This window comes from Mchenga conophoros, linkage group LG3 (genome assembly GCF_057382185.1).
Source record: "Mchenga conophoros isolate Kocher_MC1m ecotype Shallow Benthic linkage group LG3, M_conophoros_male_GT1.1, whole genome shotgun sequence".
NCBI lineage: Eukaryota > Metazoa > Chordata > Actinopteri > Cichliformes > Cichlidae > Mchenga > Mchenga conophoros.
This window is the reverse complement of record NC_140528.1, coordinates 43,793,129-43,817,769: the sequence shown is the minus strand read 5'-3', so window position 1 is coordinate 43,817,769 and position 24,641 is coordinate 43,793,129. Positions and strand designations below refer to the sequence as shown.

General features: G+C 41.1%; 2 protein-coding genes across 2 annotated transcripts; both read right to left on the bottom strand.

Annotated features, from left to right (window-relative positions):
* Positions 1–536: 536 nt before the first annotated feature.
* On the bottom strand, positions 537–7,429 carry LOC146578855 (high affinity immunoglobulin epsilon receptor subunit alpha-like). Its single transcript, XM_085268939.1, has 6 exons — positions 7,398–7,429; positions 6,773–6,808; positions 6,343–6,603; positions 6,018–6,263; positions 5,764–5,931; positions 537–707 (listed from the first exon to the last, which is right to left on the bottom strand). The coding sequence occupies exons 1-6, from the start codon at positions 7,426–7,428 to the stop codon at positions 553–555; spliced, it is 897 nt and encodes a 298-aa protein (XP_085125065.1). The 5' UTR covers position 7,429; the 3' UTR covers positions 537–552.
* Positions 7,430–14,816: 7,387 nt separating this feature from the next.
* On the bottom strand, positions 14,817–20,019 carry LOC146578854 (high affinity immunoglobulin epsilon receptor subunit alpha-like). Its single transcript, XM_085268947.1, has 6 exons — positions 19,912–20,019; positions 19,129–19,164; positions 18,695–18,955; positions 18,370–18,615; positions 18,134–18,283; positions 14,817–14,976 (listed from the first exon to the last, which is right to left on the bottom strand). Exons 1-6 carry the CDS (start codon positions 19,940–19,942, stop codon positions 14,825–14,827), a joined length of 876 nt encoding a protein of 291 aa, XP_085125073.1. The 5' UTR covers positions 19,943–20,019; the 3' UTR covers positions 14,817–14,824.
* Between the last annotated feature and the right edge of the window lie 4,622 nt (positions 20,020–24,641).

Sequence of the window (24,641 nt, the reverse complement as noted above, 5' to 3'; positions counted from 1 at the left end):
TTACAGCAAGTGAGCTCACATTATTGCATTTATTCCAAGACTAAAGACTAGGATAAGGGGAAGGCCCACTCCAGCTCCTTTTAGCTGGCTCCTTAAAAAGTTAGAGAAACTGCTGTGAAATATAAGTGCCTATAAACATTTAACTGTTATTTGGTGAGGTGGGGTTTTGTGTATTGTGTATAGCCAGAGCCCACTGCCATATTTTTGAGTTCCCTTCAGGTAGTCTGGCTTCCTCCACCAATCCAAAGACATACAGTTAGTGGGTTAAATGATGATTGTAAAAGGAGTGTGTAAATGCGAGTGCGAATGGTTTTCTGTCTCTCTGTTTTAGGCCTCGGGCCACCCACATGACCCTGAATTGCACAAATGGAATAAAAATGGATGGTAAGATGGATAATATATGAAACGTTTCAGATCACATAAGATCTGCAGATACAGTTGTTTTTCTTTTTTAAGACAGTTTAACCACAAGATATAAAAAAAATCACAATCTTATGGTCCGTTTGGCCTCTCAGGGCCACCGTACAATCTCAATAAAATATAGAAGACTGCTCACACACCCCTATTAAAAGTCATCTTGAACCATGATGGAGACAAAGAAGAGCAGCTGTACATTTTTGCCTCTTCTTGCTTCTCTTTGATGTCGATTTGTCCATGAGTGACATCTTTTGTTCTCACTGCTGAGTCGACTGCAGCTGCATCACTCTCTGCACAAGAAAACACATAAAGCGAGCATCAGTGCAGGCAGTACAGTCCTATAGATACTGCTGCTGTTACATTAACGATGACATAAAAATCATTCAGATTAATCATGCTCCACCTTTTTGTGCAGGACTCAAATGGCAATAGATGCAAAACTGATGTCAAACTGCTGCAGGTAAAAATCATTACAACTAATAAATGTCTTGTTTATATTTCTTAACTTTATGTGCATTTAAAATCATAAAATCTTGTTATTATGGTTATTATTTAAGTAAGTATTTTCTTAAAAGGTCAGACTATGAATAGTAAACACAGCCAAACATCAGGATAGAGAAAACGAAGTAAAAAATCAGTGGCACCAAAGAATAGAAGGGAGAGAAACAACTAAACCTGGTATGTGGGGTTCTTTTAAACCACCCTGTCCTAGATTCCAGGATTCAAGGTCACCTGATCCAGCCCTAACTATGTGCTTTAGCAAAAAGCAAAGCAAAGTTTTAAGCCTCATCTTTTAAGATTAGAATCCAAACTGGAAGCTGGTTCCACAGAAGAGGGGCCTGAAAACTGAAGGCTCTCCCTCCCATTCTACTTTTAAATACTCTAGGAACAACAAGTAGGCCTGCAGAGCGAGAGCGGAGTGCTCTAATAGGGTGATATGGTACTACAAGGTCATTAAGATGGGGCCTGTGTGTCTCTTGTTTTATTACAAGAAACACACAGACCTGCCACAGCTATAAATGAACGTAAAACACATATTTCCTAATGTGTTCTCAGCCTCCTATAGTTGTAGATGAGGGGAGGTAGCAATTTTAATACATAAAAATATTAATTTCACAGTACTTAACACAGTTATAGATCCAGAGGGTAGATTCCTAATCATTAAATGATGTATACTTAACAAAAAGCTATGTATTGTTGATATATATGGCCCAAATGTTAATGACACCTTATGTGGTTCTGGAGGTGCTCTGCCTCCGCGCTGAGGCTCTGGCTTGGGTCTGTGGGGGCTTGGTTACTGGTTGGTGTGTTGTCGGGGTTGTGGGTGTGTGCACGCGGGGCCAGCGTACAGGACCTCTGGTGTCCTGTACGCCAGAAATGGGGTCCTCTTTAACTGGTGGGGAAGTTGTAACATCCTTGCAGGAGCTCCAGCAGGTGGGGGAAAGCTATAGTAGAGGTGGAGAATGAACTCAACCTGGGTGTCTGGTGTCTCATGTAGTCTGGGAGATGATTGGATAACGGGGTGGGTGCAGTTTCCTCTGTGGTGGGGTCGGGGGGGCCGCCTCGGGCTCTGTGGGGCTTGGTGGTGCTGGTACTGTTTTCCCCGATCCGAATGGGTCTTAGACTCCATCTCTCTGGGAATACCTCCCCAGGTTTGGGAGGTTATTTCTCCCCCACCACACTCCCTGCCGGTGGCTGATGCCCCTCAGCCATCGGTGCATCAGTAGTTCTCAGTGTCTGGGGCTTGGCGTTCAGGTATGTACCTCCTTACTTCTGGTGGCTGCTTGGCGGGGCCTGGTGCCCGTGGCTCAGTCGGACCCTTTCCGGGGGGTGGGGGGCCCTCAGACCCTGGGCATCTGGGCTCAGTTTGCTCTGGCACAGCAGGCCTAGCCGCTGCCGGCAGATCCTGTAGCCTTGTCACCACAGCCCCCTGTGACGACGAGCTCTCATTGTCACTTACTGGGTCTGTTGACCCAGCGTTTTAAGTTTTAGTTTATTTGGATGTTGATGTTTATTTTTAAGTTCTTTAGGCTAGCTAAGTTAATTTGTTCATTAGATTCCCCTTTTGTTTTCTACCCCTGTGTTTAAGTTTCCCTCACCCTTTATGTGTTTCATGCTGCATGTCTTATGTTATCCAGTTCCTGTTGTCATGTCTGCTTTCCATTCTGCTTCCTGTTTTATTGTGAAAGTCCTTATCCTATGTGCAGTGTGTCTAGTTTTGCTTCACCCGGTTTCGTTAGGTCTGATTTGTCCCACCTGTTCCCCATCCCCTCATTATCCTCCTGTGTGCATTTAGTTTGTGTTTTCTCATTCAGTTTTTGTCAGGTCGTCTGTTGTTCCTTTTCATGTTTTCCTGTTGCCAGGATTTCAACATTCAAGGTTTTGTTCTTTGTTGTTTGTGTTCAGCATTCAATTTTGCCAGTTTATTTCTATGTACTTTCTCCCCAGTGTGCATGTGCCTTTTTGTTTTTGTACCTTTTTATCAGCCATATTCAGTGTTGGGAAGGTTACTTTTAAAATGTATTCCATTACAGAATACAGAATACATGCCCCAAAATGTATTCTGTAACGTATCCCGTTACGTTACTCAATGACAGTAACGTATTCTGAATACTTTGGGTTACTTAATATATTATCATGCTTTTTACAACAACGTGAATATACTATTGCTGTGTGATTTATTACTATTACTGAAGGTCCGCGACTCCGAACTGTAGTAAAGGGACCTCTGACTAATACGGCGGGGTCCCTGTCGGCTCGTAGCCGAAAAATAGCTTTACTTTGTTGTGTGGGTCAACTTTTCTTGCGAGAGACAGAGAGAGGCGTTGAAAGACTGCTCCAACGGAAATTATTGTTTTCGGAGGAAAACACGAACACAGTGTACAGTCGAGTCTTAATAGCTTACTTACAACTGGGCTCGTCAGGCACTCTTCTTGGCTGCAGTGGTTATTATTATATTTACATGCTTCCAGCGCCCGTTTTTGCTTGATGACAACTCTACTTTTCCACTCGCCTTTTTCTCCCTCCTCGCGCTCACAGACCCATAACGTGTATGGCAGTCCATTCTCCCTGCAACACGGACTACACTGCCCATGATGCTACATTCTTTAGAGCTATGCTTGTAGCATTCTGCCTGTTAGCTTAGCACAACAACAACGAAAAGGCGCTCTCTCACCCAGGAAACACACAGTCGCAGAGAGAGAGAGAGAGCGTCGCCCTGTAACCATGGCAACCGTAACACTGCCGCCTGGAACAACAGAACGTAGCTGTCAAACAAAACCCAAACAGTCCTGACCCGCGACAATATGAAACAGGAAAGTACCGCAGTGTAATCCATTTATTTCAACAAAGTAACTGTATTCTGAATACCACCTTTTTAAACGGTAACTGTAACGGAATACAGTTACTCGTATTTTGTATTTTAAATACGTAACGGCGGTACATGTATTCCGTTACTCCCCAACACTGGCCATATTAAACAGCTCACCTTTTGTTAATATTCAAGGTTAGTCTCACGTCCATTCGTGTTTTAAATAAATACTTAAATAACAGCAAATACTTAGTATTTACTGCACACTGCAGCCTACAGTGTGAGAGCGAAGTGCTCTAATAGGGTGATATGGTACTACAAGGTCATTAAGATAAGATGGGGCCTGATTATTTAAGACCTTGTATGTGAGGAGCAGGATTTTAAATTCAATTCTGGATTTAACAGGAAGCCAATGAAGGGAAGCCCAAACAGGAGAAATATGCTCTCTCTTTCTAGTCCCTGTCAGGACTCTTGCTGCAGCATTTTGGATTAGCTGAAGGCTTTTCAGTGAGTTTTTAGGACATCCTGATAATAATGAATTACAGTCGTCCAGCCTGGAAGTAATAAATGCATGAACTAGTTTTTCAGTGTCACTCTGAGACAGGATATAATTTTAGAGATACCAGAACTAAAGTAGAGATTGTATACTGAGTATATACTTTCACAAGAGTACTGCTGTGAAACATGAAGATGGGGCTGAAACACAAGGCTGTATTTGAACTGACTGACCACAGACCTGCTTTCATGAAACCCCCGTAACCATAGAAAAATGCGGCAGGATGTCAGAGAAACTCAAAAAATCATTACATTTCCTTAAGTGAAGTCCACAATTGAAGGATTTGTGACTAATAAAATTGTGCAGAACTGATTAATAATTTAATGTTTGCCTTAATTGTTTGCGTGTGTATGTGTGGCCTGCAGTAAAATTTGAGCAGCTTATGAGTTTTCATCTGAAACAGGAAACTGGATGAGCACAGAGCTATTAGTTCTGAAAATACTGTTTGCACACAAGGAACAGGACTCACCGCTACAGACTTCTACAAACACAGAACAGCTACTGTGATCTATGGCATGATTGTAGGCTTTAAATAAGCTTTTAAAAATATGTATCACTAAAATTATCCATACATTTTCTTAACAACTGTAGCGGGAGAACTGGAGCTTATCTCCACTGGGATAGTGTGAAAGGTGGGTTGCACACCAGACAGGTTTCCAGTCTGTCACAGGACTAGGAAACACAACTTAACAATCTATCCAATTTGAAATCACTAGTTAACACCTATCATGTCTTTAGACTGTGGGAGGAAGAACTCACTCAGCACAGTGAACTGTTTAAACTGCACGTTAGTGTGAGGTGAAGAGTAAAGATAGTCTTCTTTGCAGTGGAAAGTTTTAAACCTTGTGGTCTGTAACCATGAAAGCAGGTCTGTGATGGTTATTGCCACTTAGAAGAACAACCAGAATGCTTTGCAGTCTGTTACTTCCTCATACAGACCTTTATTTTGTCTCATTGCTGTTTTGGGCCTCCTCTTGAGCCAGAAAACAATCAGAACATTTGATATTGGCACATTCAAGCCCAAGACCTTTGTTCTAATTTCTTCTGAATGCCTATATTGAATATGATAGAAGACATAAAATATATGTTTGATAGCTAAGATTACTTTTGTATTATTATTATTAGTTTAAATATAAAAAGTACCTTTTGGGCAGCATTTGACATGGTGGTTAGCACTGTTGTCTTGGAGCAAGAAGACCCTGTATTTGAATCTACTATCTGTCTGGAGTTTACATGTTCCCTCTGTTTTTGTGTGAGTGCTCCTCCAAAACCATGCACTTAATAGAGTTAGGTTAACTGATGATGTCGAGGATGTAGCCCACCTACCCCCTGCTACAAGTGAATGGATGGATATTAAATAATAAGGAAAACTCCACAGAGCTGCTTTTATCCAAGCTTCATCTTTCCTTTGAATATTGTTTAAAATTGAAAAACATACTAATGTGAGACGTTCATGCAACAAAAAGAGTGAAAGTCTCACCTTTTAGTTTCCTGTCAACATGTCGTTCCACCAAAACAACCAGTAACATCACTACTAACACAACACAGACTGTTCCAGCTGTCAGCAACACGGGGAGAAGTGGAGAGGAACCAGCAGAAGAGGCAGGTGGAGGTGTGGATGTAGGTGGAGGTGTGGTGGTGTGTTTGTCTAAAATAAAGCAAACACAGTCATTAAGTTGTCGTCACATTGTGAATGTTGAAACCTGCAGAAACACAGACAGGTGAGTGAGTCACCTGTGACAGTGATCCAGCTGGATGGAGACTCTCCATGACCGCTGATGTCACACTTGTAGAGGCCTTCATCAGACCTGGAAACATGCTGGATGGTCATGTGACCTGTAGAGTCTTTCCCAATGAAGACGCCATCTTTGAAGAAAATGGCTGTGAGGTTGGAGGGAGTGGTCTTTGTTTTACAGAGCAGAGTGACGTCATCTCCCTCCATGACAGGGAGGAGAGGACTCTGCAGGATCACTGATCCACCTCAACACAGAGACAAACTACAGCATTTCATCCATTTACACACAGCTTCATCAACACTAACTCCACACACTCAGCTTACCAGTGACTGTCAGGTTAACCATGTTACTGATGGTACTCTGATTGGACTCACACCAGTAAACTCCAGTTTCCAATAAGTAGATGTGACTGATGTTACAGGAAGAACCATCTGCTACTCCCCACTCTTCACACTCAGCTCTGGTGTCTATGCTTGTGTTTCTCCTCAGAGTCCATCCAGCAGAGCTGTCATCCTCCTCACAGCTCAGAGACACAAAGTCTCCTTTAAAGAACTGAGAGCTGCTGGGACTCACAGTCAGACGAGCTGTGATGTTACAATTAAACATTTCATTGTTTTGCAAAGTAGAACTTCGAAAAAAATTTTAAAATGAGAATTAAACTATTTTTTCTGTGGTTAGGGCTGCCACACTAAACATGCCAGAATAAGAAGCCAACAAACAAATATTTTAAATATTTAAAAGAAAATCACTGACCTTGGTTTGTTGTCCAGCAAAGCATTGAAGTCAGAACTAAAGATAAATGACACTTAGGTTGGTCTGGAAAATAATAAAGGGCTGTGGTTTATTTAGCTCATTTTCAGCCCCCGAAAAGTATAACAATCATTAAAAGGTGGAACTGGATGCAGCAAGTTTAGAAAAAAGCCAGAGATAATAATAACTCTGTTTTGAAAGTGAAAGGAAAAGTTTATTTCAGCTTTATTTATAGATCTCTGGTCCACTCACATTATTGTGCAGTCACGTAAATGTAAAAGGATTAAAGAATGTGTGTTTGAACTGCTGTAGAAAAAAAGACGTCTTCATAGTTTACACGTCCTCTCTGAATACTCCACAGTCAAAACATTTTTTATCAATAGTTAGTCTGATTATAATTAGAAATCAGAAACATTGTAACTCTGAGCATGAAGTCATGTGTCCTCTTTAAAGGTAAGTTCATATAATAACTAACTAAACTCTGTCAAGTTCACTGGTTAAAACGGTAAAATGTCCCCTTTAACATGCTGTTTTTAACAGCAGGTTTTTATCTTCTCCTCCATCATTGTTTATCTACAGAACAGAGAGTAAAAGTTCAACATTCAAAAGAGAGAATTTATCCACTCACAGAGCAGACATAGTAGAGATGCGTCATCCATTGTCCTCTTGACTGATGTGACCTGTTTTCTCTTCTTGTCATAGAGACACAGTAAACTCCGCCCCCTTCCCCCACATGTTTTTTTTTTGCCTATATGAATGATGTGTGTAACAAGTAGATTAAAAAAGAAATTCAAAAATGTTGTTTAACAGAAAATAGTAACAATGTTTAGAATGTTTTTGCTCTTTGAAAAACATCGACTCGTTTTGAATTTGAAGCACTGCACAAACTGAGAACTGTGGAGACCAAGTGACAGTTTTTCCCACATATATATCTTTAGATGCTCAAAATATACGAGCCTCCTTTTTAGAAACTGGTCTGTGCCCATAAACCATGTGTGCAGGCTGCTTTCATGTTGTTTTACACCAGTTTTGACCCCACCATCTAAATGCTGAAACATTCGACCAGACTATGTTGTTACAATCTTTTGCTCTCTGATGTTAGTGAGTCTGTGTGAATTGTGACCTCAGTTTCCTGTTCTTAGCCGTTGTTACGTCCTGTGAAGTGTGCATACCGTGCTCTTCTGCATACCTTAGTTGTAATGAGTAGCTATTTGTGTTGCTATCAACTTATCAACTTAAAGCAGTCTGACCTCTGACCTCTGCCATCAAGATGGCAGAGAGCTCCTTCTCTCCTTTTCAGACCATTCTCTGTAAACCGTACAGATGGTTTTGTGGGAAAATCCCAGTAAATCAGAAGTTTTTGAAATACTCAGACCAGCCCGTTTGGCATCAACAACAATATCTGACCAAATATCATTTTTGTTCAATAAACAAGTGGATACATGCAGCATTACATGAATTGTTATAGATGTAACAACTGTATACAACAATGATAATAAAAAATAAACTGTACATTGTTACATTACAGCATTCCGTTGGATTGATGTGGATGTCACTCTGAGATGTAACACTGGCTGAATGTTGTTTCAGACCCAACATACTCATCCCGGATAGCAGCACTCCCCCAGCAGGACAGTTTACCCCATTACACCAGAAAACATCACTCATCGTGACACAGGCTCCAATATGCATGGGGCCTCATTACTGCAATACTCTAATACTACATTAAAAAACCCCAATGATTAGCGATAATTATATTGACAAACACATTTTATTGTCCCCTCCACGAATCACTACCTTAACGTGGTGGAGGGGTTTGTGTGTCCCAGGGATCCCAGGAGCTATGTTTTCTGGGGGCTTTGCTCCCTGGTAGGGTCTCCCATGGCAAATTGGTCTTGGGTGAGGGACCAGACAAAGAGCGATTCAGAAGACCCTTATGAAAAGACCATCGAGGGAACAGTTCACCCTGCCCAGGATAGGGTTACCCGCCCTGGAGCCAGGCCCGGGGAGGGTGCCCGAGGGCAGGCATCTGGTGGCCGGGTCTTAGTCCATGGGGCCCAGCCAGGCACAGCCGGAAAAAGGGACATGGGCCCATCTTCCTGAAGGCCCACCACCCGCAGGAGGCACCGTAGGGGTCAGGTGCAATGTGAGCCGGGCAGCAGCCAGGAGTGGCTCGGGGGGACTCAGAGTAGAGTCGCCACTCTTCCACATCGAAAGAAGCCAGTTGAGTTGAGGTGCTTCCTGGGTAAGGTTTTCCAGGCACGTCCCACCGGGAGGAGGCCCCAGGGCAGACCCAGGACACTGGAGAGGCTATATCTCTTGGTTGGCCTGGGAACGCCTTGGTGTTCCCCCAGATAAGCTGGAGGAGGTGGCTAGGGAGAGGGACGCCTGGGCTTCTCTGCTTGGGCTGCTGCCCTCGCGACCCGGCCCTGGATAAAGTGGAAGAAAATGGATTGATGGACATTTTATTGTTTGAGATGATTACAGTTTTTTCTGAATGCTTAAACCCTAACTGTGATTCCTGTAGCACAATCTCCAAAACTATTCAGACTTATAGCAAAACCACTCACTGAGTTTGCAAAACTAAAAGCACAAAAACTGCTTTGCACTCAGTTTGCAATTTTGTAACACACACTTTGCAAAACTGTAGGCACAATTCACTGCACAACACTCAATTACCAAATTTCCAACACACTCCTAGCAAAAGTATACACATGTATGGCTATCATTAACACTAATTTGCCAACTGTCTGGCACACTTTCACATGTCAAAACTTTCTTAGATAATTAGTTCACTTTGCAATCAGCCTAAGCACTATAATACAGGTAAGCTGTGTGTGCGGAGTACAATGGAGGGAGCAGAAAGAGTGAGAAGTAGAGGAGGCCGAGGAAGAGGACGTGGAGGTGAAGAAGTAGGATGAAGAGGACGACAAGGACAAGGAGGAGCAAGAGGAAGATGAGGAGGGAGGAGAGGAAGATGAGGAGGGGGGAGAGGAAGGGTAGGAAGAGTAAGAAATAGAATTGCTGATGACATCAGAGCTACAATAGTGGACCATGTAATCAACCGTGGAATGACCCTGAGGGTAGCTGGCCAACAGGTCCACCCTAACTCGAGCCGCTACACTGTAGCAAGTACCATAAGGACATCTTGAAATGAGAATCGGTTAGTACAGTCACTTCGCACAAAGATTTGTAGCACTGCCATATGCCAATGAGAAACACACCAATACCATTGATGTAAAAATACTGAAATTGTTACTTTACAGAATTGCTAGATGACCAGATGCTGGGGGCAGAGGAAGCATGTTCACTGCAGACCAAGTAACCCATATAGTCATTATGGCGATTGCAAATAATCCTATACTTGGAAATAAACACTTGTGTTTGTTTTGATGTGTTTGAATAAACAGCAGTACTTGAAGTTTGGATCCCTCTATGCTTATGGATCTATGACAGAAGTATGAGCTCAAACTGACATAGCCTACCTTGTGCACAGAGAAAGCAAAAGCCAGATGTGTTTTGTATTCATACCATCAGTGTGCAGTTGGCGCATTGTGTGCTTAGTAGATGATGGCTTGTGTGTACTGTTTGATACGGAAACACCGTATCAAACACAGCAGTATTTATTTTTTTATTTAAAAAAGAAACCCAACAATCTTCACCCTCCAGGGCCAGTTTAGTATCACCAATTAATCAAACTCCATGCAGGTCTTTGGTCTGTTTGAAGAAACCCTGAGAAACTACCCAGTGAGAACCCCCACAGACACGGAGAGAACATGCAGACTCATCAGAGAAAGGGTCCAAACAGCAGGTGGATTCAAATCCTGGAACCAGAATAAACCAGGAAATAAATGAATGTGTGTTCTTCGTCTTTCAGAGGTGAATTGTTTTTGATTTCCTGATTTTGAACCTGTACGATGGTGGTAGGTGGTAGAGCCCGTCACCTACTAACCTGGAGGTTGGTGGTTTGATCCCCGTCCGCTCCATCAGAGTATGAATGTTAGATAGGAATCTCTTACATGGAGAAAGAACCTAGAGAAAATATGCTTGGGTGAAAGAGGCAAATTCGAGTACTCAGAGTACAATAAGAACTGGTCCATTTACCATTTACACACCAAACTGTATCCCAGGTTACAATCAGAGCAGCCCCTTCCTCCAGAGGATGTTTTGATGGCCAACCCTCATTTGTGAAGTCCATCAGTATGTTTCTGCCTGTTCAGTCTGTGCCCAGACCAAGTCATTGAGCTCACCACCTGCTGGTTTACTGGTCCAGACAGCTGCGGTCCTACATCATGGTAGATTTCCTCACTAGCCTCCAGGTAAAGTCACCATACTAACTATTGCAAACTGTTTTTCCAAGGCTGTGTATTTTGTTTCTCTCCCTAAGCTTCCTTCAGCCTTAGAGACCTCTCAGCTTTTGTCAGATCATGTCTTCATGTTACACATGACAGAATCTCCGCAAAAAGTTTCCTTCGCTTCCCGCGAACTCACAAGAAGTAAAGAAAGCAGCAGCACTTCTGTAAAGTAGCTCAGACAAGCAGCATCAGGAGATTCTCCAGCTATAACCTAATGCACGGAGGGGAGGCTTATGTGACAGCTAGGGAAGTCAGGTGACCGGAGGCTGCAACATGCTCAGACAGCACCTACTACTTATATATGACCAACTAATGTGATTGGCCAGTAATTAGCAGTGAAATATTAAATAAAATATTAATTCTGTTAGAGTCTGACACACAAAATAACTGTAACGTGTGTGTGTGTGTGTGTATGTGTGTGTGCGTGTGCGTGTGTGTGTGTGTGTGTGTGTGCGTGTGTGTGTGTGTGTGTGTGTGTGTGTGTGGAATATAGATTGAGACATTGTTACACTGTTACATGTTTAAATGCACTGAGCTGCTGTGATGTGATTGGCTCCTCACATATTTGCATTAACAAACAGTGGGACATGTGTACATAATAAAATGGCCAGTAGGTTTGTACTGTGATTAGAACAGTTACTCTTTTATCACATGTTGCATGTTGATTCTTCATAAATGTGCATTTATTTAAATCTCACTGTCTCCGCTTTCTGTGGAGGGCACCGATGAGGTCATAACATCATTACATTGTTACTGAAAGCATCACAATTAAAAGTATGCAGAAAATGAAATTTGAAGTTAATGATAATAATTGTGTAAACTACACTTTAAAAGTGGAGATATAAGTATTTCATTTATAAAAATAAATATATAAAGTTAGTTTGTACTATGTGATCTGAAAGTACCAGATGCTTTCAGATGATCTTTCAGTGTTGGAGGGCTTGTTGTTGCCATTAAGTGTCAGTAGATGGCAGCACCAGGCTGCAGTTTAATCTTGATCATCAGAGGGACATAGCTGATCTGTGTGTGTGTAGTCCCCTCATCCAAACTAGAGAAGATTGTGCATGAATATTAGTCATCATGCAAAAATTACTCTCCTGTTTACCGGCTTAAATAAATCACCTCTTTCACCTCCAAGCGATCCTAAATGCTCCTGACACGCTCTAGCAAGAAAACTCACATTATTGCATTTTTATTCCCCAACCCTGAATTGCACAACTGGAATAAAAACGGATGGTAAGATGGATAATATGTAAAAAGTTTCAGATCACATAACATCTGCAGGTGTTTTTATTTTTTCTCTTTTTTAAACACAGTTTAGCCACAGCAGTGATTCTTGATATAAGGGACAAAACATGTCCGGCAGATAAAACCCAATTTTGTGGTTAAAAATATGCATACAAGTGTTAACCCAACTGCCTAAAAGACAAACCAAGGCAATGTTTATACAACAAAACTATGATTTTGCATTTTTTATAAATATATATTTATTTTAAATGGTACAATACATTACCAGTACCTTAAAAGTCCATTGTCCAGAAGCAGGTGTGATAATATTAAAATACAGAAAAAAAATTAAAAGTAATGTAAAATTAAACATCATGGCTCTCGTCACTAAGTATTTAAGTCAATACCTTATATAATATCAAAATATGCAATTGAAAATTTATTTTTAAATATTTTTTAAGTGATTAAAATCGTGTCCAGAGTTTTTGTCAACACCGTCAGATTTTTTCAAAAGTACAAAAAATCAGGAATTATTGTGGGCAGCTTACACTCTGAGGACCCCTTTACCACTTCCTGTTTGATACACATGCCATGAAGTCACTGCTGTGATAATTTGTTTGTTTTTATTTCATTTATTGCACACCTTTCTGATAAAACTCTGTGTCACAACCATAGTGCATCAACACCAAAGTCGATGTAAACCAAGATTTAATTATTTTTTTTGTAATAAGAGCTTAATTTAGGTAGATTGTAGAGGCCATAAGCAAATGATGAAAAACAAGATGGCTTCTGTCAGAAAAACATGTGTTATGAGAGAAAGTCGGGTATTTTGTCAACACCATCAGGATTTTTGTCTGAAGGTGTTCACCCTTTTTCTAATGGTGTTGACAAATCTCACAAAAGTGTGCTATTCACCATTTATGTTAAGTCATTTTTTATTAATATTTCAGACATATTACTTCCTGTGTATTTTACTGATATTTCTGCTTCACAGATGTGTCAAATATTATCAAATTTGCCTTATCTTGAATCTCATTGTTTATGTATACATTATTAATCCTGTAGGAAAATGCTTAGTCCTCTGCATTTAACCCATTCACTCAGTGATGCAGTGGGCAGCTACCAACCCAGGTTAGCCTCTGTTCGTTGGATTTGGATTAAGCCTGTTGTGCTGTTAAAATGTTTTAATGCTTTTTATCTTGTTCTATTACATCTGAATTTAGACAGGTTGTAACTCTCAGTGATGCCGCAGAGTTCCTTTGACTTTGGGATCTGCAGCCCAGGTTGGACCTGGAAATGGCTAATGACATCAGACTTAAAGACCAGATAGCATTTCTATTGCTGAATGCATAATTGTGTTGTGAATATTCATCCTTAATCTGTGAAAAAGCACAAGGTTCAGAAAAAATATAGTAATTAAAAAAATGGTACATTTCAGGCTAGAATAGCAAAGGGAAACCTGTCAGTAGAGGAACGAAAGAGAGGGAACAGGGATGATCAAAAAAGGAGAGAAAAAATTAACAGCCAGCCTGAGTTGAAGAAAGAGTTTCTCATAAAGGAAAGATGGAGAAATAGAGTGAAAGAGGGAAAAATAAAGAACACCAGTGATCTGAAAGAAAGAGAAAAAAGTCAGAAGAGAAGGTTTTGGAAACAAGCACAGAGACAAAAGGAGAGAAAGTCCAGCAGGGTCTAAACACACAACCACAGAGAACTTTAGGAATCAAGGAGTAGTAGGCTGGTGAACTATTAAGATGTAGAACTTGACATGTGCAAAAACAGAATTGTTATTATGTGTCTTGTGATATTACAAAGGTTGCTAAGGTTTAATTTTCATTTTGAAAGAAATAATATCTTGTTTTCTACTAGAGTGTCACCACCGTCAGCACCTTGTCAACTCCATAATATGGAGTTTTTGTTTATTTTTCTCTTTTGGAGAACCATATAGTTTCCTCCCTCATGATCTTCCAATAAAAATACGTAATTTTCTCAATAAATGTGTAATTTGCATGCTGCTTAATATGACTGTTTCTTATACAGATTAAATACAAGCTTCTGAAAATATGTATGACTGTAACTCTAATAATAAAAAGCCAAAACAATCTTACTTTTAAATGTGGTATAATTACTTTGAAAACATATGTGCATAAACAATAGAATAGAGAAGCTGCTAATAGTCAAAAGAGCTGAAACAACTTAATTTAAAATATATATTTTTGCATTTCTTTGTGTCTGACGGTGTTGACAAAAACCTTGCACTTCTCCAGCAAAAACATAAATTATTAAAAAATGTTACACCTGGGAGATTGTACCAAGACATGGTGAGACTTTGTGTAACAATTATATGTAAATATGTTTTTGAAATATCAAAAAATATATTTTAGAAAATGAAAACCTGTTTTGTCCCTAATCTCAGGAATCACTGACAGTATACATAAAAAATCTCAGTAAAATATAGAAGTCTGCTCACACACCCTTATTTTTTTTTTAAATTCATCTTGAACCATGATGGAGACAAAGGACAGCAGCTGTACATTTTTGCCTCTTCTTGCTTCTCTTTGATGTCGATTTGTCCATGAGTGACATCTTCTGTTCTCACTGCTGAGTCGACTGCAGCTGCATCACTCTCTGCACAAGAAAACACATAAAGCGAGCATCAGTGCAGGCAGTACAGTCCTATAGATACTGCTGCTGTTACATTAACGATGACATAAAAATCATTCAGATTAATTATGCTCCACCTTTTTGTGCAGGACTCAAATGGGACATGATAGAAAACTGATCAGGTCCAGCTGTCAGGTTGTTGTGTGCGGGCGAGGAAGAGATGACCCAAACGCAGGACTCATGGTGCAGAATGATGAGGATTTATTGGAGCGAGTGAAAGAACAGAGCAGGAACGACAGGACTGACTAACTGACTGGAAGACTGAATGGCTGGCTGAACAGCTGAACAACTGAACACAGGCGGAAACGACAACAGTGACAACATCAATGACACGACGGTGAAGGAGTGGAAACAGAAGACTGATGAGGATGATAATGAGAGACCGGTGAGCACACAGCTGAAAATAATGTGGCTAACGACACATTAGACGAGCTTACACAGGAAACAGGAAGTGAAAAAACATGGATGTGGCAAAATCTGTGCTCTCCTCCTGTCTCATTCCCTCATTATCCCTCAGTGTATTTAAGGCCTGTGTTTCTCTCTGTCACTGTTGTGTCGTACCTGCATTACGCTGAGTGGTTTTCCCTCTGAATTGCTGAAGGTTAGTTTTGCTCTAAGTGTGGTTAGTTTCTCTCATTCATGCCACCACGTTTCTTGTTTTCATTATACAGTTTACTTTCTATTTGACATTTTTAAGGTTTTGGTTTGTTTGTGAAGTTATTTCTGATGATGCAATAAAGCTGTCGCTTTCAGTTCATCCCTCTGCGTTCAGTGAGTCCTGCATTTGCCTGCCACACAGCACACCATGACAAGGTCAGGCTTTGAACAGTAAACACAGCCACACATCAGAAGACAGAAAAATGAAAAAGCAGTAAAAAGCCAGTGGCATGGAAAAATAGGAGGGAGAGAAACAGCTAAACCTGGCATGTGGGGTTCTTTTAAACCATTGTTTCCTAGATTCAAGCATGGAGTGTGAAGGGTTATTTTTGTCATTATAATTTAGTTTTATTTTCATATCAATCATAACAGCTGTTGCCTAAAGGTTCTTTCTATTGTAAAACCCTATAAAATGACCCCTGTACAAGCAAACACTAGGCAACAGTGGGAATGAAAAACTCCCTTTTTAACAGGAAGAAATCAGCTAGAACCAGGCTCAGGTGGGAGCAACCATCTGCTGTGACTGGTTAGGGATGTGTGGATGAAGACAGGACAAAAGACACATGGAAGAGAGCCAGAGGTTAATAATAATTAAATCCAGAGAGGTGTATGAACACATAGTGAGTGAGAAAGGTGACTGAAGAAGTAATACTGATTGCGTCATGGTAATCCCCCAGCAGCCTACACCTATTGCAGCAAAACTAAGGCAGGATTTAGGGTCACCTGGTCCAGCCCTAACTATATGCTTTAGCAAAACGGAAAGTTTTAAGCCTGATATTAAAAGTAGAGATACTGTCTGTCTCCCGAATCCAAACTGGAAGCTGGTTCCACAAAAGAGGGGCCTGAAAGATGGAGAAATATGCTCTCTTTCTAGTCCCTGTCAGGACTCTTGCTGCAGCATTTTGGATTAACTGAAGGCTTTTCAGGGAGTTTTTAGGACTGATTGTATACTGAGCATATACTTTCACAAGATTACTGCTACGAAACATGAAGATGGAGCTGAATCACAAGGCTGTATTTGAACTGATGACTACAGACCTGCTTTCATGAAACCCCCTGAAACCACAGAAAAATGCAACAGGATGTCAGAAACTCAAGAAATTATTACATCTCCTCAAGTGAACTCGTAATGAAGTATTTTTGAGTAATAAAAAGAGCAGATGCAGTTTTTGTCCAGAACTTTTAAATAATTTAATACAGTCTTAATACTGTGTGTGTGTGTGTGTGTGTGTGTGTGTGTGTGTGTGTGTGTGTGTGTGTGTGTGTGTGTGTGTGTGTATTAACATCCCTGAGGAGCTGACGAGTTTTCATCAATAAAAGGAAAGTGGACGACCACAGAGCTGTTAGTCTTTGTTATACACAGGGTGAAATACATGTTTGGAGCACAAAGAACAGCACTCACTGCTAACAGATACTGCAAACACAGAACAACTACTTAGTGATCTATATATACTGTAGGTCTTTGACTAAGCTTTTAAAAATGGTTTAAAAAAGCAGGAGGGCTGGAGCTTATCCTCTCTGGGATAGCGTGAAAGGCAGTTTGCACACCAGACAGGTTTCCAGTCTGTCACAGGACTAGGAAACACAACTTAACAATCTATCCAATTTGAAATCATTAGTTAACACCTATCATGTCTTTAGACTGTGGGAGGAAGAACTCACTCAGCACAGTGAACTGTTTAAACTGCACGTTAGTGTGAGGTGAAGTAAAGATAGTCTTCTTTGCAGTGGAAAGTTTTAAACCTTGTGGTCTGAAACCATGAAAGCAGGTCTGTGATGGTTATTGCCACTTAGAAGAACAACCAGAATGCTTTGCAGTCTGTTACTTCCTCATACAGACCTTTATTTTGTCTCATTGCTGTTTTGGGCCTCCTCTTGAGCCAGAAAACAATCAGAACATTTGATATCAGCACATTAAAACCCATGAACGTTGTTCTAATTATTTATTTAATACCTGAAATTTTGTAATCTAAAGAGTACTTTGTGGGCAGCACTTGCCATGGTGGTTAGCACTGTTGTCTTACAGCAAGAAGGTCCTGAGTTCAATCCTTTTGAATGGTCTCTCTGTTTTTGTGTGGATTCACTCCGAGTACTCCTCCAAAAACATGCAGTTAATAAGATAAGGTTAACTGATTATTCTAACTTGCCACATAGGTGTGACTGGTTGTCTGTCCATGGTGTACCCCACCTACCTGGGATAACCTGCAGACACCCTGCTTCCTTAAATTGGACACGCAGAAGAGAATGGATGGACAGACTACATTCAGGATGTTCAACATTATTAATAAAGGACAAATTTCTCTTGCTTGAGAAATACTTGATGCAAGTGGAAACTTTGGTTTGTTTGTGAGAAACTCCAAAGAGCTGCTTTTATCCAAGCTTCATCTTTCCTTTGAATATTGTTTAAAATTGAAAAACATACTAACGTGAGACGTTCATGCAACAAAAAGAGAATAAGTCTCACCTTTTAGTTTCCTGTCAACATGTCGTTCCACCAAAACAACCAGTAACATCACTACTAACACAACACAGACTGTTCCAGCTGTCAGCAACACGGGGACAAGTGGAGAGGAACCAGCAGAAGAGGCAGGTGGAGGTGTGGTGGTGTGTTTGTCTAAAACAAAGCAAACACAGTCATTAAGTTGTCGTCACATTGTGAATGTTGAAACCTGCAGAAACACAGACAGGTGAGTGTGTCACCTGTGACAGTGATCCAGCTGGATGGAGACTCTCCATGACCGCTGATGTCACACTTGTAGAGGCCTTCATCAGACCTGGAAACATGCTGGATGGTCATGTGACCTGTAGGCTGCTTCCTGATGAGGGAGCCATCTTTATAGAAAGCAGCTGGGAGGTTGGAGGGAGTGGTCTTTGTTTTACAGAGCAGAGTGACGTCATCTCCCTCCATCACAGGGAGGACAGGACTCTGCAAGATCACTGATCCACCTCAACACAGAGACAAACTACAGCATTTCATCCATTTACACACAGCTTCATCAACACTAACTCCACACACTCAGCTTACCAGTGACTGTCAGGTTAACCATGTTACTGATGGTACTCTGATTGAACTCACACCAATATATTCCACTGTCATGAGGCACCATCATACTTATATTACAGGAAGAACCAGCTGGTTTTCCCCACCCATCTCCACACTGAGTCCTCTGTTTGCTTGTGTTTCTCCTCAGAGTCCATCCAGCAGAGCTGTCGTCCTCCTCACAGCTCAGAGACACAAAGTCTCCTTCAAAGAACTGAGAGCTGCTGGGACTCACAGCCAGACGAGCTGTGAGGGTTAAAAATAAAAATAAAAATGTCATGGTTGTGCAAAGCAATGATGATACAACATTCTTTAAATTAGAATTAAAATACTTCTTATGTGGTTCGGGCTGCCAACCCTAAACATTAAAGAAGAAGAATTTAACACATATTTGACATATTTAAAAGAAAATCACTGACCTTGGTTTGTTATCCTGCAAGGCATTGAAGTCAAAACTAAAGATAAGTAAAACTTAGGTTAGCATGTAAAATAATAAAGACTGTAATTAATTTGGCTCGTCCCATCTCGTCTATCTCTGATCTCTTGTCCACTTATAATTATGTGAGTAAGTAATCCTTGTGGGAGGCATACATCAATGTAAAAGAATAACAGACTGTGTTTTTGAACTCTTTAAGAAAAAGATCTATTCATATTCATTATTTTTAGCTTGTTGCTATGTTTATATTTATAGTTCTAGTCTTAAGGTTTGTTACTGTTACGTTCCTCATTTCATCTCAAGTCTCCTTTTTCTTTATGTTTGTGCGTCTCCTGTGTCTAGACTGGGTTCTCTCTCTGTCTCCCTAGTCCGCTGTGTCCTCCTGTCTGTTCTTCTCTGGTTCCAGTGTTAAGACTGTGTTTCTGTGCCTTTGTGTTAGTTATTGCTAAGTTCACAAGAACTCAATAAAATTAAATATTGGAAATCAGAAATCCATCAGTTTATTAGCACTGTGCACATTTCTGCTCCCACATCTCTAACACCAAATCTGTAACGCTGTTCCTTTAGTGATTATTGGATGTTTTCGAATTCACTGTACCCGATGCATAAGAAACATTTGGAAACATGACCGGTAACAGTAAGCATGAAGTCGCGTGTCCACTTTAAAGATAAGCTGATATAATAACTAACTAACCTCTGTCAAGTTCACATTAACAGAGCAGACAGAAAAAGTTCAACATTTAAAAGGAAGACATTCTTCACTTACAGAGCAGAAATAGTAGAGACGCGTCATCCATTGTCCTCTTGACTCATGAGACTCATTTTCTCTTTTTGTCATAGAGACACAGTAAACTCCGCCCCCTTCCCCACATACTTTTCTTGCGTATATGTAAGATGTTTGTAAAAAGTAGATTAAAAAAATCAGGACAGAAAATCAAAAATATTGTTTAACAAAAGATAGTAAAAGAGCAGGCTCTCTAATGTTGCTTTTTGAAAAACATCCACTCTTTTTGAATTTGAAGCACCGCATGAACTGAGATCTGGGGAGGACCAACTGATGCAGTTTTGAAAGTACAGTTTTTCCCAGACATACGATTTTAGCAGCTCATTGAGCCTCCACTCTGGAAACTTTCTCTGCCAACAAATGGCTCATAAATCGCTTGTGCAGGCTGCTTTCATGCTGTTTTACACCAGTTCTGATCGAAATGCTGAAGCATTAGACCAGACTATGTTTTTACAATCTTCTGTTCTCTGATGTTGGTGAGCCTGTGTGAACTGTGGCCTCAGTTTCCTGTTATTAGCTCTACACTCTTGCTGTTGTTACGTCCTATGTGCTGTGCATACCGTGCTCTTCTGCATACCTTGGTTGTAATCAGTGGCTATTTGTGTTGCCTTACTATCAGCTTAAAGCAGACTGGACTCTGACCTCTGTCATCAACAGATGTTTTTTTGGGAAATCCTAGAAAATCAGAAGTTTCCATCTGGCATCAACAACAATGCCACATTCCCCTTTACTTAAATCACCTAAATCAAATGAGAATATCTGTAACTGTAATGCTGTTGCCATGTGATTGGCTCATTACATATTTGCATAAAAAACAGTGACATTTGTACCTAATAAAATGGTCAGTAAGTTTGTACTGTGATCTGAACAGTTCCTCTTTAATAGCATGTTGATTTCAGTGTTTGTTTCTTTATACTGTTACACCCCGGCCTAGGCAACCGGGGTGCAACGTAGAAAAACAAAGATAAGAAAAATAAAACCACGAAGGCTCACCACCAAAATCCCAAAACAAAAGTATCGACAAATCTATTTACAGCTATTTACAACAAACTATTTATTTACAACAAAACACCAAACTATTTACAACACGGGGGAGATCGCGACCATGACACACTGAAACACAAGGCTTAAATACATAGAAGGGGCAATCAGGGAATGGACCACAGGAGGGAAACACAGCTGGGGCAAATTAGACCTGACGAGACAGGGAAACGTAAACTGAAAACACTAAGCTAACACAGACTTTCAAAGTAAAACAGGAAACACATAACAGTCACGCCAAAAGCAACACACCGACAACACCAAAACGTAACAGTTCCCCCCACCCAAAAATCAAACATGTAACCCCAAGTGAAAAGTTTGATTCAGACAAACGAAGGCTGAAGTGAAGGCAGACGAAGCTGATGGAGGCTGGAGCGGTCCCACGGACCCCCCAGCGAAGGCAGACGAAGCTGATGGAGGCTGGAGCGGTCCCACGGACCCTCCAGCAGACGACGAAGGCTGGAGCAGTCCCACGGACCCTCCAGCGAAGGCGGATGAGGGCTGGAGCGGTCCCACGGACCCTCCAGCGAAGGCAGACGAGCAGCTCACTAGCTGCACACATGGACACGCAGCCCACCAGCTGCACACACGGACACGCAGCCCACCAGCTGCACACACGGACACGCAGCCCACCAGCTGCAGAAGGCTGGAGCGGTCCCTCGGATCCTCCAGCGAAGGCGGATGAAGGCTGGAGCGGTCCCACGGACCCTCCAGCAGACGACGAAGGCTGAGGCGGTCCCTCGGACCCCCCAGCGAAGGCAAATGAAGACTGAAGCGGTCCCACGGACCCTCCAGCGGAGGCAGATGAAACTGATGGAGGCTGGAGCGGTCCCCCTGACCCTCCAGCAGACGACGAAGGCTGGAGTGGTCCCACGGACCCTCCAACGAAGGCGGATGAAGGCTGGAGCGGTCCCCGGGCCCTCCAGCGAAGACAGACGGAGGCTGAAGCGGTCCCTCCCTCGGACCCTCCAGCAACGGCGAACGGCTGAAGCGGCCCCCGGGCCCTCCAGCGAAGACAGACGGAGGCTGAAGCGGTCCCCGGACCCTCCAGCGAAAACAGAAGGCCGAGGCTGTCCCTCCAGCGATCCCGGATGAGCCCCCATATGTTACACCCCGGCCTAGGCAACCGGGGTGCAACGTAGAAAAACAAAGATAAGAAAAATAAAACCACGAAGGCTCACCACCAAAATCCCAAAACAAAAGTATCGACAAATCTATTTACAGCTATTTACAACAAACTATTTATTTACAACAAAACACCAAACTATTTACAACACGGGGGAGATCACGACCATGACACACTGAAACACAAGGCTTAAATACATAGAAGGGGCAATCAGGGAATGGACCACAGGAGGGAAACACAGCTGGGGCAAATTAGACCTGACGAGACAGGGAAACGTAAACTGAAAACACTAAGCTAACACAGACTTTCAAAGTAAAACAGGAAACACATAACAGTCACGCCAAAAGCAACACACCGACAACACCAAAACGTAACAATACATATTGTGTGTTTCTCGGCCTTATGTGGGGACAGAAATGAGCTGTTGTGAGTTCCAAGTAAAGCAGTGAAGCTTTACTAGTAAAGCACTGCTATATTAGCAATGGGCTGTGGTTTCAGACTGATATGAGTACAAATGTGAGAGTAACAGATACCACAGAGTGGCTCATCTGTGTGAAACTGGGGCACAAAAAGTACCAGTATATTCAAAAGGTTCAGTTTGCAGGCCTGCATTAACACTAAAAGGTTAAAGATGTATATCATTTAGTGTGAGGTAATATAGAACATTATAAGGAAAAATAACTGATGTTTGTGAAATGTGGATGTTACTCTGAAATGTGCCATCAGCTAAATGCCATTTCAAACCCAACAGCACTCCCCCAACAGGACAAGGATGGAAACAGCATCTGGTGATGTGCATGGGTGGTAGACTTCAGGTGCTCATTGTAGGCAAAGGACTTTAGACCGAGTAAAACCTGTGCTTATATTTAAAACAATGTTAATTTGTCTAATTGTCTTTGAGCCTCTGAAAATGGAGGACTGTTTATAAAAAATGTGTCTTAATTCATTGAATGCAACACACTTAAATTACAGCTGGAAGTTTGCACATCAGTCACATCTTGATTATAGTGTCAAATATTTTGTGGTGGTGCACAGAGGCAAACTATGAACAAACGTGTTTTTTGCCACCAAATGATGTCCATAACTCTAACACCCATTACTGATGATAATACAACTCTGTTACTGTTACAACTTAATTTAATAAAGTGCATGAGATCAGAAACACAACACATAAAGTATCAGAACATGGCTCATCAAATTTGATTACAATACAACTAGTATGTAAGTTGACAAAATACATATAAATACTTCAGAGACACAATCCTTCCCTGAGATTAATGAGCACATATTTTCACATTTATAAAACCTCATTAGAGCCCAAAAACTGAAATCGTTTATTTTTATGTGAATGACATCATGATTTAAAGACTGTGGGTCAGTGAAGAGAAACAGCAACGTGCTCTGTTCTGTTCATCTGGATGTAGCGTTTTCAGTGGACATTTCGTCACTGATCCAAGTGACTTCTTCAGTCAGTCGATAAATTATGATGTAAATTTATAATATGAATTCTTGTCGCATACTTGATTTTGTAATAATATCTTATGATTTGACAAATTGGAGTTGATTCATTATCACTTGCCTCACTTAATAGACCAGAGAACGCTACCACAACTAGAAACCAGGGTTACACTACTTTCCACTGGAGAAAAGCTGGAAAAGGGTAGATATATATTCTTGGGAATATAGTTTGATTCAAAGGTTAGAGCACATTAATAAAGTTGAGAAAAATGTAAATGAGATTTTAAATATAATTAGATAGAGGGCAGCTTTAAAAATGTATATATAGCATTAGTAAGATTAGATGTGGATAAAGTGGATAGGATGCAGGCCAAGGCACTGCATCTCTGCTGTGGGATAATGAGATCTTTGGCTGCTGTTGATGTGGACATGGGAGGCAACAGCAGCTAAAATTTACTGGGCTTCACTTACAGGTTACAGAGATTTCCATCCAGACAAAAAGCATCTTAACTGGGAGAGAGAAAGGGCAAGGAGGAGTTGTTTTGAGTGGAACGATGAGATCACCAACCGTGTTTATACCTCCTACTCATCTCTGCAGATATTGAGGACGGACATTCAGCAAAATACAGCCTTGCAACAATAACATAAAGACAACTGTAATGTCTGCGAGCATGGGGCAAAACAGAACCACAGGTCCTCACTGGCTGGACAAGCACACACACTCATTTATATCATTTCTCAGTAACTGTTTCCAGTTGGACCAGCTTCTACATATATCACACAGACACATGTTACAGCATGAGTGCATGTTTTTAACATATAAGTGTAACAATATTTGAATCCTTTAATCACCCATCAGATCTTCATTTCTGGATCATCCATTCAACCAAGTCATTGACAGCACTGCTCTGATACAAAGTCATAGTAGTATATGCACCCTGCTCTCTGCCTTCCTTCCTATTTTAAAACAGTTTGTTTTCTTGTCCACCGTTAAAGCGTTTCAGAAAATTGCATCTATTTTAATCAGTGATGTGTAAAATAGCTGAGCAAATATTTTTAGTGTTAAAATTCAGTTAATGAAAAATGT

What these genes read in the sequence shown, in the direction of transcription:
- LOC146578855 (XM_085268939.1), bottom strand. Translation starts at nt 7,428, where the DNA reads ATGGATGACGCATCTCTACTATGTCTGCTCT. An exon ending in ATCTCTACTATGTCTGCTCT is followed by an intron (nt 6,809 to 7,397) that starts GTGAGTGGATAA and finishes ATTTATCTTTAG; the next exon opens with TTCTGACTTCAATGCTTTGC. An exon ending in TTGCTGGACAACAAACCAAG is followed by an intron (nt 6,604 to 6,772) that starts GTCAGTGATTTT and finishes GTAACATCACAG; the next exon opens with CTCGTCTGACTGTGAGTCCC.
- LOC146578854 (XM_085268947.1), bottom strand. Translation starts at nt 19,942, where the DNA reads ATGGATGACGCGTCTCTACTATTTCTGCTCT. An exon ending in TTGCAGGATAACAAACCAAG is followed by an intron (nt 18,956 to 19,128) that starts GTCAGTGATTTT and finishes TAACCCTCACAG; the next exon opens with CTCGTCTGGCTGTGAGTCCC. An exon ending in GGTTAACCTGACAGTCACTG is followed by an intron (nt 18,616 to 18,694) that starts GTAAGCTGAGTG and finishes CTCTGTGTTGAG; the next exon opens with GTGGATCAGTGATCTTGCAG.